Source organism: Struthio camelus, chromosome 10 (assembly GCF_040807025.1).
Source record: "Struthio camelus isolate bStrCam1 chromosome 10, bStrCam1.hap1, whole genome shotgun sequence".
NCBI lineage: Eukaryota > Metazoa > Chordata > Aves > Struthioniformes > Struthionidae > Struthio > Struthio camelus.
In genome coordinates, this window is record NC_090951.1 from 2421199 (window position 1) to 2436686 (window position 15488).

The 15488-nt window shown below is 67.8% G+C and overlaps 2 protein-coding genes across 4 annotated transcripts in view; one reads left to right on the forward strand and one right to left on the reverse strand.

Moving 5' to 3' along the window:
- The window catches only part of PIEZO1 (piezo type mechanosensitive ion channel component 1 (Er blood group)), a 29690-nt gene extending 19691 nt beyond the window's left edge, over nucleotides 1-9999 (forward strand). For 2 of the 3 annotated variants that reach the window (XM_068955538.1, XM_068955536.1), the window contains exons 25-51: nucleotides 231-474; nucleotides 734-830; nucleotides 940-1108; nucleotides 1212-1301; nucleotides 1419-1507; nucleotides 1775-1846; nucleotides 2422-2522; nucleotides 2611-2698; nucleotides 3063-3146; nucleotides 3255-3427; nucleotides 3500-3621; nucleotides 3794-3988; nucleotides 4104-4362; nucleotides 4473-4661; nucleotides 5042-5336; nucleotides 5507-5612; nucleotides 5694-5841; nucleotides 5953-6167; nucleotides 6442-6600; nucleotides 6752-6899; nucleotides 7365-7553; nucleotides 7680-7772; nucleotides 7906-8078; nucleotides 8165-8287; nucleotides 8495-8574; nucleotides 8724-8931; nucleotides 9101-9999. In XM_068955538.1, the coding sequence (XP_068811639.1) occupies nucleotides 231-474; nucleotides 734-830; nucleotides 940-1108; nucleotides 1212-1301; nucleotides 1419-1507; nucleotides 1775-1846; nucleotides 2422-2522; nucleotides 2611-2698; nucleotides 3063-3146; nucleotides 3255-3427; nucleotides 3500-3621; nucleotides 3794-3988; nucleotides 4104-4362; nucleotides 4473-4661; nucleotides 5042-5336; nucleotides 5507-5612; nucleotides 5694-5841; nucleotides 5953-6167; nucleotides 6442-6600; nucleotides 6752-6899; nucleotides 7365-7553; nucleotides 7680-7772; nucleotides 7906-8078; nucleotides 8165-8287; nucleotides 8495-8574; nucleotides 8724-8931; nucleotides 9101-9350 (4159 nt within the window). In that variant the 3' untranslated portion in view covers nucleotides 9351-9999. The remainder of the gene's footprint in view (nucleotides 1-230; nucleotides 475-733; nucleotides 831-939; nucleotides 1109-1211; nucleotides 1302-1418; nucleotides 1508-1774; nucleotides 1847-2421; nucleotides 2523-2610; nucleotides 2699-3062; nucleotides 3147-3254; nucleotides 3428-3499; nucleotides 3622-3793; nucleotides 3989-4103; nucleotides 4363-4472; nucleotides 4662-5041; nucleotides 5337-5506; nucleotides 5613-5693; nucleotides 5842-5952; nucleotides 6168-6441; nucleotides 6601-6751; nucleotides 6900-7364; nucleotides 7554-7679; nucleotides 7773-7905; nucleotides 8079-8164; nucleotides 8288-8494; nucleotides 8575-8723; nucleotides 8932-9100) is intronic. The other variant, XM_068955537.1, reaches the window with a different exon arrangement.
- CTU2 (cytosolic thiouridylase subunit 2) lies at nucleotides 9885-15468 on the reverse strand. Its single transcript, XM_068955539.1, has 15 exons — nucleotides 15363-15468; nucleotides 13643-13717; nucleotides 13473-13551; nucleotides 13315-13374; nucleotides 13121-13181; nucleotides 12810-12919; nucleotides 12287-12591; nucleotides 12063-12198; nucleotides 11607-11738; nucleotides 11376-11467; nucleotides 11133-11236; nucleotides 10912-11044; nucleotides 10768-10834; nucleotides 10583-10641; nucleotides 9885-10465 (listed from the first exon to the last, which is right to left on the reverse strand). The coding sequence occupies exons 1-15, from the start codon at nucleotides 15422-15424 to the stop codon at nucleotides 10396-10398; spliced, it is 1545 nt and encodes a 514-aa protein (XP_068811640.1). The 5' UTR covers nucleotides 15425-15468; the 3' UTR covers nucleotides 9885-10395.
- Nucleotides 15469-15488: the final 20 nt, after the last annotated feature.

Genomic DNA, 15488 nt, shown 5'->3' on the forward strand with positions numbered 1-15488 from the left:
ACTAGGTCCCTCCCCCCAGCAGATTCTGAGACCCCCAGATAGGGCTGACACGTACACTTGCGTCCTGCTGGTTTGGTTGGGGGCGGGTAGCACCTTGCTGCACCCCAAACCCAGGTAGTGCCAAGCCCTCCAGTTGCCCCTTCCCTGCTTGGCAGCCCCGTTTCTGCCCCGAAAGCCATGTGGGTGCTGGGAGGGGATGGGGACCCTGCTCTGAGCCTCCCGGCCTGCAGGTCGTACCTGGACATGGTGAAGGTGGTGGTCTTCCGCTACCTCTTCTGGTTCGTCCTGGTTGTGGTGTTCATCACTGGTGCCACCCGCATCAGCCTCTTCGGCCTCGGCTACCTGCTCGCCTGCTTCTACCTCCTGCTCTTTGGCACCGCCATGCTGCGTAAGCCGGTGCGGGCTCGCCTCGCGCTCTGGGACTGCCTCATCCTCTACAACATCACCGTCATCATCTCCAAAAACATGCTGTCGGTGAGGGCACCAGGCTGGGACCCCCTGCCCCATCTGTACATCGTGGAGCAGCCCCAGGGCTGCTCCTCGGTGGCCCCAGAGCCCGTTACCTCGCCGCCCTGCGGAGGTGACACGTGGCTGCCCAGCACGCTCCTCCTACCCCTGGCCTCCTGGCAAACCCTGGGAGGCCCCTGAGCTGCCACTGGGACCCAGGTGCTGGCGTGGCTCGGGGGTCCAGCAGCCACCTGAGCCGGCTCTATGCCCCTCTCTCCCTTGGCAGCTCCTGTCCTGCGTCTTTGTGCAGCAAATGCAGAGCAACTTCTGCTGGGTGATCCAGCTCTTCAGCCTGGTGTGCACCGTCAAGGGCTACTATGACCGTGAGTGCCCAGGCAGGGGGGTGCTGGGGGGGATCCTTCCTCGGCCCCGGGACGTGCGGCGGGTTGGGGGTCGGCGCTACCTGACCTGCCCCCCCTCTTCCTCTGCCAGCCAAGGAGATGGGCAAGGACCAGGACTGCTCCTTGCCCGTGGAGGAGGCCGGCATCATCTGGGACAGCATCTGCTTCTTCTTCCTCTTGCTCCAGCGCCGCGTCTTCCTTAGCCACTACTACCTGCATGTCATGCTGGACCTCCAGGCCTCAGCCCTGCAGGCCTCCAGGTGGGTTAGGGGGGTGCCGAGGCCCCTGGGGGTCCCCGCAACGGGGGGTGATGGGGCCACCGTGCCCTCCCTCACCCCGCGTGCCCTGGCACTGTCTCCGCAGGGGTGTCGCGCTGTTCAAGGCCAGCATCCTGAAGAGCATGCGCTCGCACCGGCAGGCTGAGAAGAAGTCTCTGGCCCAGCTCAAACGGCAGTGAGTTGATTTTTGGGGGGCACCTGGGTTCCCTCTGGAGTTTTGTCTCCTGGGGAGGTCTGGGGACGCAGCGCGGTCACCGAGGGGAGCGGCTCTGGAGCAGCCTATGCCTTGCAGGATGGAGCGGATCCGGGCCAAGCAGGAGAAGTACCACCAGGAGCGGCTGCCCGGCGGCGCTGGCGAGGGCCAGGATGAGGCTAGGCCAGGTGAGAGCCGGGGGCAGCCCTGGGTGTCCCGGCATGCCCAGCGTCTCCTGTCCCCTCTCGGGGCATGGCAGGGTGGCCTCAACCTGTCACTGATGCCCATCCCCCTTTTCTCGTCCCACGTCCTCGCTGGCTGGTGACCGGCGAGGAGCCCCCTCACCACTCTTGGAGTTTTGCGGTGAACCACCCCTTCCCTCTGTGGTTGGCCCTGTCTGGGGGGATGGTGCAATGAGCGCGGCAGTGCTCAGCCCCGTGTGTGCCGTTCCACAGAGCCCAGCGGCCAGGCAGACCCTTCCCGGCAGAGGGAGCGGTGGTGGCGGCCATGGTTAGACCACGCCGCAGGTACTGCCCCGGCACGGGGCTTTAACCGGGGCACAGCCCCTCGGAAAGGTCCCTCCGCCGGGGCCACTAACACCCGCAGGGGCTGCACGGGGCGGTGGTGACAGTGCTTTCAGCGAGGTGGCACCCTGCATGTCTCCCGTCCCCTCTCTCGGCCGCAGGACATTAACTGGGGCTTTTTCTGCGTCTGGGCACTAACGGGGCAGTGACTTGGGGGGGGCCAGGCTGGGCCCAGCGTTACCGGCCGCAGGTTCCCGGCACCGCTCAGCACGGTGGTTCCCGACCGGCTGCAGAGAGCTGCGTATTGTGAGCCTCTCCAAATGCCAGTGCCAGAGGGACTCCTCTTTGGGGACATCCGATTCCAGTCCTCAGCCCTGCTGCCTCTGATGGGGACACCCGTGGGTGCCCTCGGTGCTGAGCCGGCAGCGCTGCGCCCATGGCACTGCGACCAGGCAGGGCCCTGGGGAGACGGCAGCGGGGTCTGTCCAGGCACTGGCCATGCCGTGCCACCCCGTGCCATGCCACCCTGTGCCGTGCTGTGACACCCCATGCCTTGACACCCCGTGCCGCCCTGGCAGTGCTTCATTCGGGCGAATACTTCCTCTTCGAGTCGGACAGCGAGGAGGAGGAGGAGGCTGTGCCGGAGGAACCACGGCCGGGCAAGCAGAGTGCTTTCCAGGTGAGCATGGCCCCCGCAGGCAGCAGGGCTCCGGGGGGGCTGGCTGTGCCCGCTGGGCGCTCACGGGCCCCGTCTCCCCCCGGCACAGCTGGCCTATCAAGCCTGGATGACCAACACCAAGACAGCGCTGAGGCAGCAGCAGCAGCCAGAGCAGCCGGACGCTGAGCTCGCTGCAGGTGGGACCGCTCGCCACTCCAGCCCCTTTTCACCTGGCTCCAAAATGGGGCTGGGGGTGCAAGGAAGGGACCCTATCTGGTATGGCAGCTGCTGATCAGTCGGGATCCCATTAAGAGGGCATCATCTGAGCGGGATTTCCTGTGCATGAGGGGACTCTCTGATGGCTACAATAGGGTTGAGCATGAGCTCTCTCTCCTTTGGTTCCTGCCCTGGCTTTTAAGATAGATGTCTCTGTGCTCGTCGGTGAGCAGAGCGAGTTGGGCCAGCAGGCTGGGAAGCTGTTGTGGCAGTGTCAGGGGCAGAGGTAAGTGTGCACATGCACCCCCTTCCCCGGGGGGACGTGACCCACTGCCTGCCTTGCAGGGGATGGCAGAGAGCAGAGGGCGTCAGAGGCTGAGGCACCTGAAGAGGCCGAAGGCCAGGAGGAAGAGGAGGAGGAAGGATCAGGTAGGTGGGAGGCAGGACCCCCGTGGATCCGGCATGGGGGGCTGCCAGGGTCCTCGGGGGGGGGGCCGAGCTGATGTGAAGTGCTGCCCTCTCTCCTCGCCGTCACAGAGCGGGGGAACGTGGTGCAGCGGGTGCTGAACACGCTGCGCTTCCTGTGGGTGCTGTGCCAGGCCATGGTGGACGGCCTCACCCAGTGGCTCGACGCCTTCACCAAGGAGCACATGGACATGTCCACGGTGCTGCGGGTCGAGAGATACGTCCTCACGCAGCGGCTGGCCAAGGTGAGCGCGGGGCACAGCACGGCGCGGGCATGGTGCGGCCCTGCGGCGGTGCTGACGCTGGGTCCGCTGCAGGGAGAGGACGTGCACCGGGGCGTCCTGGACGAGCTCTACCTGCTGCCGCCGGATGACGCCACCGAGGAGCTGAGCCAGCGGGTGGCCGTGGACACCGACCCCCAAAACGGCATCGCTTCAAGGCAGGTGCATAGATGGCCCAGAGGGGCTCGGCCAGGCGGCGGGGGCACTATGCACCCCTCCCCGGCCCCGCTGCTGCCCCCAAGACATCCCCGTGTCCTCTGGTGTTGCCTGGGCACGGCACCCGCTCCCTGCAGGCAGAGCGGCTGACCCCCGTCCCCTTGCCGTCCCCAGCGGGTGTGAAGGAGCCGACCTCGGCCAAAGGGCTGAGCGCCCCGAGGCCGCCCTCGGGGGCTACCCGGCCCAGCGCAGCAGCAGCGAGGAGCAGGTGCCGGCCCCAGGCTCGCAGGAGGACGTGGCCGGCTCACAGGAGCTCCTGGCCCTTCCCCAAAACCGGACCCGCACTGCCAGCGAGCTGCTCCTGAACAGGTACCGGCGCTGGGATGGGGGGCCGGTGCAAGGCATCCCAGGAGGGCAGGCGCCCCGGGGTGGCCGCGGCACGGTGGTGCAGCCCGCTCGGGCTCAGCCCCCGCATGCCCCGCAGGCGGCTCTACTTTGCTGTGCTGGAGGAGTCGGATCAGTTTTACCGGTCCCACAACCGCTTCCTCAAGCTGCTGCTGGCCACCTACCACTGTGTGGCCGCCCACTCTGAGCTGCTCTGCTACTTCGTCATCATCCTCAACAACATGGTGACCGCCTCCGTCATCTCCCTCTTCCTGCCCATCCTCGTCTTCCTGTGGGCCATGCTCTCCATCCCCCGGCCCAGCAAGCGCTTCTGGATGACCGCTATCATCTTTACCGAGGTTGGCACGGGCCGTGCTGGCTCTCACTGCCTGTGGTAGGGCTGCCGGAACGGCCGGCGAGGCGGGCACTGGGCTCCAGCTGCCTCCTGCTGACTCCTACCTCCCTGCAGGTGATGGTGGTGGTGAAATACCTCTTCCAGTTCGGGTTCTTCCCCTGGAACGGTTACGCCATGCTGGTGCGCAATGAGGGCAAGCCCTTCTTTCCGCCTCGCATCCTGGGCCTGGAGAAGACCGACCGCTATATCAAGTATGACCTCGTCCAGCTCCTGGCGCTGTTCTTCCACCGCTCGCTCCTGCTGGTGAGCCCCGGGGTGCCGGCATCACCGTGGGCAGGGTGCTTGCGGCACAGCACCCCGTCCAGCCTCCTGTCTGGCAGTGGGTACTGCCCAGCTGGACCGTCACCATCAGAGGGTGTCCATCTCTTGGGCATCTCCGTCTTCATTTCCGACCAAGACACCAGTTTCTGGTGACTTTGGCAGCCAGGAAGCTTTATGGCCCCATGATGCTCGGGGCGCCTGGGCGCACTGGGAGCAGGATGGCTGGGGCAGCACCCGACTCCCCTGTGCCGGGAGCTGATGGCAGCGTTGGGTGGGGTGAAGCAGGTGGAGCTGGGGGGTGGTAGGAAACATGTCCATGGTGGGTCCCAGCCGGGCTCTCGCTAACCCCTGGCCTTTCCCAGTGCTACGGACTGTGGGACCATGAGGAGGACCCCTTTGCCAAGAAGCGGCCGGAGGCAGAGCGGGCGGAGGAGGAGGAGGAGGAGGAGAGGCGGGAGGAAGCAGAGCCCCCAGCAGCCAGCAAGGAAGGGAAAGAGGCTCTGGCAGAACTGGGGGTACCAGGAGCAGCAGCGAAGCCGGAGCAGAAGGACGACGCCGTGGGGCAGGATGAAGGCACCAGGGCTGGTGGCAGTCACCTCCGCTTCAGGAGGAAGAAGAAGCGCTGGAGCAAGAAGCAGGAGGAGGCTGTGGAGGAAGGTGAATGGCGTTTCTCACCTACTGCACCCTGGAGGGTGCTGAGCACCCTGGCCAGGGCCAGGGCTCATGTCCCCCAGGGTGGAGCAGTGCTGGGGCCAGGCAGGATGAGGTCCCGCGTGCACTGGCTCTGCTTCCCCTGGGCTGATACCCATGCTGTATCTCACCTGCAGGCGATGCTGGGGAGGAGGAGGAAGAGGAGGAAGAGACGAAGCAGAGTCGCTCTCAGGAGAAGCTGAAGGCTTTTGGGCTCCGGGTCAAGCTCTTCTTCCTCACTAAGTGAGTGTCCCGCGGTGCTGGCCAGGGTAGGGGGCTGTGGCATACAGCCTGCAGGATGCGTGTCCCCTCTGTCCCTTCCAGGGCGCAGAACATGTACCAGCCCGTGCGCAGCTTCTTCTGGGACATCCTGCACACCCAGTACCGGGCTGCCACTGATGTCTATGCTTTCATGTTCTTGGCCGACGTGGTTGACTTCATCATCATCATCTTTGGCTTCTGGGCCTTCGGGGTGAGCAGGGCCACAGGCGTTTCTGTGGGGTGCCCGCAAACCCTTTCAGCCAGCTCTGGGGTGGGCATGAGGTCAGGCTGGGCCCCATTCTCACGTCTCCTGTGTCCCCAGAAACACTCGGCAGCCGCCGACATCACGTCCTCGCTGTCGGATGACCAGGTGCCGGAGGCCTTCCTGGTCATGCTGCTCATACAGTTCACCACCATGGTGATCGACCGCGCGCTCTACCTCCGCAAGACCGTGCTGGGCAAGCTCATCTTCCAGGTCATCCTGGTCTTCAGCATCCACCTCTGGATGTTTTTTATCCTGCCGGCTGTCACCGAAAGGTACCAGCCCGGCCGTGCCCTTTCACTGGCGCTGCCAAGCATCCACTGGGAATGCCTAGCTGGGGGCGTGGGATGCTCCTTGGGTGGCCCACAGTGGTGCTGAGGGTGCCTGGGGGCTCCCAGAGCTGAGGCCCCATGGCACTTGCTCGCTGCCTTTGTGTCACCAGCCCCTGGTGCTGCCAGGAGCTACCGGCCCCGCATGGTGGCCTGGTGGCCCAGATAGGGGGGATCAGGCAGCCAGAGGAGTTACAGGTCCCTTCCGTGGTGCCTGCAGGTTGTTCAGCCTCAACACAGTGGCCCAGCTGTGGTACTTCGTGAAGTGCATCTACTTCTCACTGTCAGCCTACCAGATCCGTTGCGGCTACCCTACCCGTATCCTGGGCAACTTCCTCACCAAGAAATACAACCACCTCAACCTCTTCCTCTTCCAAGGGTATGGGGCAGCAGGCACAGGGCAGGGGGGTGGCATGGGGCTGAGCTGCCCCATATCTCCCATTGGGTGCGCAGGGACTGTCTTGGCCACAGGGCAGCTGATGGGGTAGGGCAGACAGTGCGGTACCAGCCCCTCTCCCTGTGCCTGGCAGGTTTCGCCTCGTGCCCTTCCTGGTGGAGCTGCGGGCTGTTATGGACTGGGTCTGGACCGACACCACACTGTCCCTGTCCAACTGGATGTGTGTGGAAGACATCTATGCCAACATCTTCATCATCAAGTGCAGCCGCGAGACGGAGAAGGTGGGACCTTAGCATTACCTTGCCTGTCCCCTGCTCCCATATGTCCCCCATGCCACCTAAGTCGGGGCCCCCAGTAGTGAGCCCTGGGCTAGCTGGCCATGCAGGCCAGGCCTGGGCTGCCAGGGTGGGCTATGGGGACTCCTCTCTCCTTGCCCAACTGAGCTGCATGGCAAGAGGAGCGGGATCATGGCTCAGCCCTGGAATTGGAGCCTCTTGGTGGTCCTGGTCCTGGGCTCAGGGGCATGGGCAGAGCCAGGGGAAGCTGGGGCTGAGGTACGGAGTTAGGAAGCAGTTGGGGGGGTCCCCCACATCGCTGCCAATTGCCAGTTTGCTCTGACACCCCCCAAAACCTCCCCAGGTTCTGCCTAGCCTGTGAAAGGTCCCCAATGAGCTTGTTGTCATTGGGGTGTCCCTGGCTAGGTGCCCCAAGCCTGGCACCGTGCTGAGTGCACTATCTCCCTGCAGAAATATCCACAGCCCAAAGGGCAGAAGAAAAAGAAGATTGTGAAGTATGGCATGGGGGGCCTCATCATCCTCTTCCTCGTGGCCATCATCTGGTTCCCGCTGCTCTTCATGTCGCTGGTGCGCTCCGTGGTGGGCGTTGTGAACCACCCCATCGACGTCACTGTCACACTCAAGCTGGGGGGGTACGAGGTGAGGACAGCAGGCCAGCCACCGCGGGGCAGCAGCCGTGCCCCACTGGGCTCCTGGGGCTGCAGCTCTGAGCCCGGACGCCTGAGCCCCCCAGGTTGACGCTGCCCCATCCTCGTGCCCCCGCAGCCACTGTTCACCATGAGTGCCCAGCAGCAGTCGATCCAGCCATTCACCCCCCAGGACTACGAAGCCCTGACAAACCAGTTTGAGAGGCAGCCGGTAAAAAAAAACAACCCCAAACCCTTGTTCCACCCCTGTGGGTGCCCGAGCCGGGCTGCGGGTGCAGGATGCACCCGCGGAGGGCAGGGGGCTGCGGCCAGGGGCTGAGCTGTGCCCCATCCCTCGCGCCTAGGTGGCCATGCAGTTCATCACGCTGTACAGCTACGAGGACATCGTCACGGCCCGCATCGAGGGCAGCTCGGGCTCGCTGTGGAGCATCAGCCCGCCGAGCCGGGAGCAGATGCGGCGGGAGCTGCAGAACGGCTCCTCGGACATCACCCTGCGCCTCACCTGGACCTTCCAGAGGTAGTGCTGGGGCCGGGCGCAGGGTGCGGGGCAGCTGGGTCCTGCACCCTGGCCCCGCTCAGCCTCTGCGCCCGCTCTGCCCGCAGGGACCTGGGCAAGGGTGGCACAGTGGAGCACACCTTCGACAAGCACACCACCGACCTGCAGCCCGGCGCACCCGAGCGCGCGGAGCTGGCCGAGCTGCTGCAGGGCACCCGCAACACCCCCGTGTGAGTGCTGCTGGGCGCATCTGGGCACTGTGCCGGGGGGGAGAGCAGGGGGTGCTGGCTGCAGGCACAGGACTCTGAGGTCCCGGCCCTGGCCACAAGCTGGAGCTGGTGTGACACCCCCCCCGGGTGCTGGGGGGAGGTGTGGGTGCTGCCAGCCCCCATGCCCTGTCTCGCCAGCTCTCCCCGCTTACCGGTGCTCCGTTGCAGGCAAGTGCCCAAGCTCTTCCCCAATTACATCCGCGCGCCCAACGGCCCGGAGGCCAACCCTGTGAAGCAGCTGCTGCCAGGTGGGTGCTGGATCGCACGCTCTGCACATGGGTGCGGAGGAGGGTGTCAGGCTGGGGGGGGCTGCAAGGGGTCCCTGGGGTCCCCAGGGCGCCTGGCAGGGGCCAGGGGGCTGCTGTGCCGTGCCCTGACGGCTCCGCGTGTGCCGCAGACGGGGAGGACAGCTACCTGGACGTGGAGGTGCAGCTGAAGCGGGAGCGCGTGGGCTCAGGCCGCGACAGCGACAGCTTCCTGGAGTGGTGGGTGGTGCGGCTGAAAGACCGCGACGGTGCCCCGCCGCACGATGGCAACATCCTGCCCATGGTCATCTTCAACGACAAAGTCAGCCCGCCCAGCCTGGGATTCCTGGCCGGCTACGGGTGCGTAGGGCTAGCGGCAGGCTGGTAGGGCTGGGGTGAGATGCCCACGGTGTGGTACACTGGGGGACACGGACTGCCCCGCTGAGCTCCAGTGTGGCACCTCGGAGCCGGGGCAGTAAGGTCGAAGGCCCCCCCCCCCCACCCCCATACTCATTTCTGCCCGTTGCAGGATCATGGGGCTGTATGTCTCCATCGTGCTGGTGATCGGGAAGTTCGTGCGTGGCTTCTTCAGCGAGATCTCGCACTCCATCATGTTTGAGGAGCTGCCCTGCGTGGACCGCATCCTCAAACTGTGCCAGGACATCTTCCTGGTGCGGGAGACGGGCGAGCTGGAGCTGGAGGAGGAGCTCTACGCCAAGCTCATCTTCCTATACCGCTCACCCGAGACTATGATCAAGTGGACGCGGGAGAAGGAGTAAGAGGAAGGGGGACTGGCCACTGCCGCAGCCAGCGGATGCCCCGGCCCCAGCACCAGCCCTGCCGTGGTCCCCCTCCCAGGGACATCACCGCCAATGCCTTAAGCCAGCCTTGCGGGAGAGCTGGGGCACAGCCCGCGGGGGAGCAAGGGCCACCGCCTGGCCCCACGGATGCGGGATGGAGACACCAGCCGGCGTGCTCAGCACGTGGGGGAGCCCGGACTCTTGCTTTTAAGGAGGATATTTTTACATTGCTTTCAAGCTGTCTGGCCTGCCTTCCCCCCCCGCTGGGACGGCAGTGCCCGTGCCCCAGCCTAGCGGAGACCACGTCGTGCCTTCCTCGCTGGGGCACAGCCAGCCCCGGCTTGCTGGGCACCTCTGGCTGCCGGGAGGGCACAGGGTGCTGGGAGCCGGCCCTCGTGCCCGCCGAGCCTGCTCTTCAGCCCCGCACCACAACCAGGTTGAACTCAAAGCAATAGCACCCTCAGTCCCGCTGCCCGGGGCTTGCGGCCCCAGAGAGCCGGGGTGGGCTGGGCTGCTGGCTGCCCCAGCAGCGGTGCCTGGCAGCTCCAGCTGGACTGTGGACCTTTTTTTTTTTTTTTTTAAAGTCAAATGGTTTATTTATACAGATATATAATAAAACAAACCTGAGGCCTCCCTGGTTCATGTGCTCCTGGGGCTGAGAGGAGGAGGCTCACTTGGTGGGACCAGGGCCACCCTGGCACCCGTGGACTGAGCCCAGCTGGGGACTAGAGGCTCTCTCTGACCACCCTGCTGCTTACCCAATATTTTAAATTGGGTTTAAAAGCAGCTGCCTGGTCACCAGGTGTCACAGTGGGTGACCCAGCACCTCCCTAAGCTTTGGCTGTGGTCTCTCACCATCATATGGGATATGCTGGTGAGCCCAGCCTGGGGCACAGGGGCTGGGTCCCCCAAGCTGTCCCTAGGGGTGGGACCATGTGCTGCCAGGCTGTCCCAGAGGGACGGGGGGGGGGTCTGTCCCCAGGACCCTTGTCACCAGCAGGAGGCAAAGCTGGGGCTGTGCTCATCAGCTCTCGCTGGGGTCCTTATCATCATCCTCCAGCAGGAATTCCTGGATCTGCTGCTTCATCTCAGCCCTGGAAGGGACAAACCTGGCCTCAGGGCCCAGCAGGCTGTGCCATACACCAACCCCTCACGGGGGCTAGCCGGGCCCTGGTCTGGCACGGAGGGGTGCCCCGGTGTCCCAGCAGTACCTGTGGCTCCTGCGCTGGGCCTCCGAGCGCACATAGGGTGGCAGCGTGTCCGGTTGGCCCTGCGAGAGGGAGAGGGGCCATGCTGGACAGGCAGGGACAGAGGGCACGTCCCCACTGCGCCCGCAGGGAACGGCACGGCTCCTGCAAGAGGAGGCAGAACTGCCCCGTGCCCGGTGATACCTTACCATTTCCTTGAAGGTGAGCCGGCAGCTGTAGCAGAGCAGCGGGAGGTAGGCAGCTCTGCTCACAACCCTGCGGAGAGCCGGCAGTGAGCAGGCAGCCAGACCCCCGGGCCCCCGCGCAGTGCCAGCGCTATCCTAGCACCTTACCCTGGCGTCAGAGAGCTCCGGCAGCAACTTCCCTGCGTCCCTGCATGGCAGCAGCTGTCCCCAGCTGGTCCTGGTGGCCTCTGCGCTGCTGCCTCTTCCACGATCAGGGTGGGCTCCAGGGCCAAGTCCTCCTCTGCAAGAGCCCGAGGGCAGCCAGGAGCTCAGGGCCCGCAGCTCCAGCCGCACCACTCGCCCGCGTCCCCACTGCAGTCCCCGCTTACCTGCAAGGGTGTCCAGGGCGCACAGGCACAGCAGGCAGCGCTGGGGCTCGGCACCTGGCTCCGAGCCGGCCTCCGCGGGAGCCGTGCTCAGCTTCTCGCCCGTCCTGCAGCCGGAGGTCAGGCTGGTGAGCGGTGGACAGTCCCGGTTCCCCGGGGCAGAGCCCGGCCTGGGGTGCTCCCCTCTCCGTGCCAGCCCCCGCAGGGTGTGCACAGCCCCGTGCACAGGATGGCACCAGGGCCTACCGGTACACGGTGCTGATGGTGGAGGGGAACTCTGCCTGCAGACCCAGGAGGAAGTCCTCCATCAGGCGGTGGATGCTGGTCTTCTCGCGGCGCTGGGGCAGGGAACAGAGAGGACATGGGCACGACGGGGCGCAGGGAGCCAGGGGCCAGCCGGCCCGCCTCGAGACCCCCAACCTCTGCACCCCCGCAGAGCCCAGCTGGGCCCCCGGGGTGCCTGGAGGACACCTTTACCTTGGCACGGAGGGCAGGTGTGACGATAGTGGGGACACCGAAGAAATGGTTGTAGAAGGCGATCTCCTTGGCCATGTACTCCCGCATGGGCCGCACCACGGCCACGTCGCCGTGACGGTTGTCCATGAAGCCCTGCATGAATGCACATGGGTGCTGAAGGGTGGTGGGGTCCTGTGGCACAGCCCCGCAGCACCATGGCCCTGCTGCTGTGGCTCCGAGCCACGCACGTCCCCCATGGAGGGGCACAACAAGGCCTGGAGCAAGCCCTTTCTATCCCTTCTCTCCTTGGCTGGCAGGCCACATTATGGGCCTCTGGAGCTTGCCCTCCACCTCAGGCAGGGACAGTTGTCACCAGGTCGTGCCAGGCACCGTGGCATCGGCACTGCCAGCCCAGCACAGGGACAGGACTGAGGGCGTGCAGGGCTAGCAGGTGTCCCGTGCCCGCGGGTCGCTCACCGTGTCCATGGCGAGGAAGGCACCACGGCCCAGGGCCAGGTTGGTCAGGAGCTTGACGGCCACGCGGGTGCAGCTGTCCCCCATCATGACCTTGGTGTATCCCTGGGTCCTGGCCGTGTGCAGGATGAGGTGCGTCCTGCGGGGACAGGGCGATTCCTGCTCAGGCCTGCGGACCTGCGGCGAGGGGCAGGGCAGACCAGCGTGGGGGCCGGGACCCCTCTCACCGCAGCATCTGCAGCAGCTCCTCTTTCGCCGTCAGGGTCCCCGCAGCCTCGAAAAGCCGGAGCAGCTCCTCGGTCTGGGCCGCAGCAGGCAGTCGGGCACCCGGGGCTGCCGGCTCCCTTCCGATGGGCAGGTCCTGGATGCCGAGCTGGGCCAGGCGCTGGGGCAGGGAGGCGGCTCCGTCCCCCTCGGCCGCCTCCTGCCGCTGCTGCTGGATGAAATCCTCCACGGCTTCCTTGTAAGTGGGGCAGGGCTTGTCGCCACCCCGTGGCCCCCGTCGGAGAATGGAGTCGGGCAGGTCGAAGGCCTGGGTGGGGGAGGAGAGAGATGGGTGCTGGGGCTGGGAGAGGCTGGGGTGGTTGTGAGAAGGTGGGAGCCAAGCCGGTGCTACGGGGTGCAAAGCAAAGAGCCTCCGCAGCAGCCGGATAACTTACGGCAGGGTTTGGGGGAGCCACGCCGCATGCTCCCAGCCCGGACACTGTGCCCCCAGCCCTGCCCAGCTCACCCCCCCCGGCGGCTCCCTACCTGCTCCAGGTGGGCCAGGTGGTAGGGGAAGCCGGTGGCTTGCAGGATGGCCTCCACGCGGGCCAGGCTCTCCTCCCGCTGAGCCGGGCTCTGCCCGCACACGGCTCCCTCTGCGAAGGAAACGGGCTCAGCGGCACCGCATCGCCCTCCCCGCGGGGGCACCCACCTCGACGGGGCTAAGGGACCCTCCCGGAGCTGCATCCCTGTGGATCAGCGGAAAGGGTGGGCAGCTCCCGGTGCCGCGGCGGTGTCAGCTGCCGCCCCGGGCACTGCCACCCTAGAGGGGCCCGGAGCCAGCAGGGTGCCCTTACCGTCTACGTAGACGAGGCCGGGGATGAAGCGGAGCCTCTTGGCCGTCTCCCGGCTCAGCCCCTGGGAAGAGAAGGGGGAAATGAGCCCGGCGGCGCCATTCCCAGCGCCGCGAGGGTGCCGGGCAGGTGGCAGGACCAGCCGGCGCTGGGTGCCGCAGCCTCACAGCGCCGGGTGCCCCGGCCCCTGCGCTCACCTCCTGGACCTGTCGGAGCATGGCGCTGGAGGCCGGCCCGCCGGAGAGCGCCAGCAGCACCTGCAGCGGGGGGAGACGCAGAGGGAGAGGCTGGTGCTGGCACCGCGCGGGGCCCAGCCCGTCCCGGCGCCCCCGGCCACCCCGGCGCCCCCCGCTACCTTCTCGCCCGGGAAGATGACGCGGTTCTTGCCCAGCATGGCGCGAAACTTGTGCACGAAGTACTCGCGGAAGCAAGCCCTGCGGGGAGAGGGCGGCGCGGGCTGAGCCCCGCGGAGGGTCCCCCCCCCCCCAGCGCAGCGGCCCCCCCCCCCCCGGCCCGCGTCCTCACCGGCAGAAGGCGTCCCCGAGGCGGATGACCACCGCGGCTGAGCCCTCCTTGCACTTCACGCACGTCGGTGGGCAGCTGGGGAGAGACGCAGGGCGTCACCGCGATGCCACCCCCGACTCCCCCCCCCCCCCCCCCCGCCGTGGTGGTCTGGGGGTCGGTCCCGGTGCTGGACCCGGGGGGCGGTAGGCCCCAGGGACGGTGGGTCGGTCCCAGTTCCAGGCCGGGGGGTGGCGGTCCTGGTCCTGGGTGGGGGGCTGGTCCCAGTCCTACTGCCTCGGGGGTGGCAGTCCCCGGTCCCAAGGATCAATTCCGGTGCTGGTGCTGGGGAGTGGTGGTCCCAGTCCTAGGGGGGGGGTGGGGGGGGGGCAGTCCCTGTGCCGGTCCTGGGGGTAGGTCCCAGTCCAGACCCCCACAGGTCGGTCCCGGTACCAGGGGGTGGTGGTCCCGGTCCCAGAGGGTCGGTCCCTGTCCCGGGGAGGGGGGGGGGGGTCAGTGCCGGTGCTGGTCCCCAGAGGTTGGTGCCAGTGCCAGTCCGGGGGGGTGGCAGTCCCGGGCCCCAGGGCTCAGTCCCGGTGCCAGTCCAGGGGTGAGTGGGTCGGTCCCAGTTCCCGGGGGTCGGTGCCGGTCCCGGTGCCAGTCCGGGGGTGGGAGGTCGGTCCCGGTCCCGGGGTGGGGGGGCAGTCCCGGTCCCCAGGGGTCGGTCCCGGTGCCGGTGCCAGTCCGGGGGGTCGGTCCCAGTTCCCGGGGGTCGGTCCCGGTGCCGGCCCGGGGGTGGGAGGTCGGTCCCGGTTCCCGGGGGTCGGTCCCGGTGCCGGCTCGGGGGTGGGGGGTCGGTGCCGGTCCCCAGGGGTCGGTGCCGGTGCCAGTCCGGGGGTGGGAGGTCGGTCCCGGTTCCCGGGGGTCGGTCCCGGTGCCGGCTCGGGGGTGGGAGGTCGGTCCCGGTCCCCGGGGGTCGGTCCCGGTGCCAGTCCGGGGGTGGGGGTTGGTCCCGGTTCCCGGGGGTCGGTCCCGGTGCCGGCTCGGGGGTGGGGGGTCGGTGCCGGTCCCCAGGGGTCGGTGCCGGTGCCAGTCCGGGGGTGGGGGGTCGGTCCCGGTTCCCGGGGGTCGGTCCCGGTGCCGGCTCGGGGGTGGGAGGTCGGTCCCGGTCCCCGGGGCTCGGTCCCGGTGCCAGTCCGGGGGTGGGGGGTCGGTCCCGGTCCCCGGGGCTCGGTCCCGGTGCCAGTCCGGGGGTGGGGGGTCGGTCCCGGTTCCCGGGGGTCGGTCCCGGTGCCGGCTCGGGGGTGGGAGGTCGGTCCCGGTCCCCGGGGCTCGGTCCCGGTGCCAGTCCGGGGGTGGGGGGTCGGTGCCGGTCCCCGGGGGTCGGTCCCGGTGCCAGTCCGGGGGTGGGGGGTCGGTCCCGGTCCCCGGGGGTCGGTCCCGGTGCCAGTCCGGGGGTGGGGGGTCGGTCCCGGTCCCCGGGGGTCGATCCCGGTGCCAGTCCGGGGGTGGGGGGTCGGTCCCGGTCCCCGGGGGTCGGTGCCGGTCCCGGGGTGGGGGGCTCGGTCCCGGTCCCGGTCCGGGGGTGGGCCCCGGTCGGTCCTGGTCCCCGGGGGTCGGTCCCGGTCCCGGTCCCGGGGTGGAGGGTCGGTGCCGGTTTCCGGGGGTCGGTGCCGGTGCCAGTCCCAGGGTGGGGGGTCGGTCCCGGTGTCCCCGGGGGCGGGACGGGGGGCGGAGCTCCCACCTGGGGGGCGGGGCCCGCCGGCCCGGCCCGCGCCGCCCGTAGTCCTCCCGCGCCTGGCACATGGCGACCCGCGCCGCTCCCGCCGCTCCCGGCGCGCAGCAGTGACGTCACCGAGACCGTGACGGC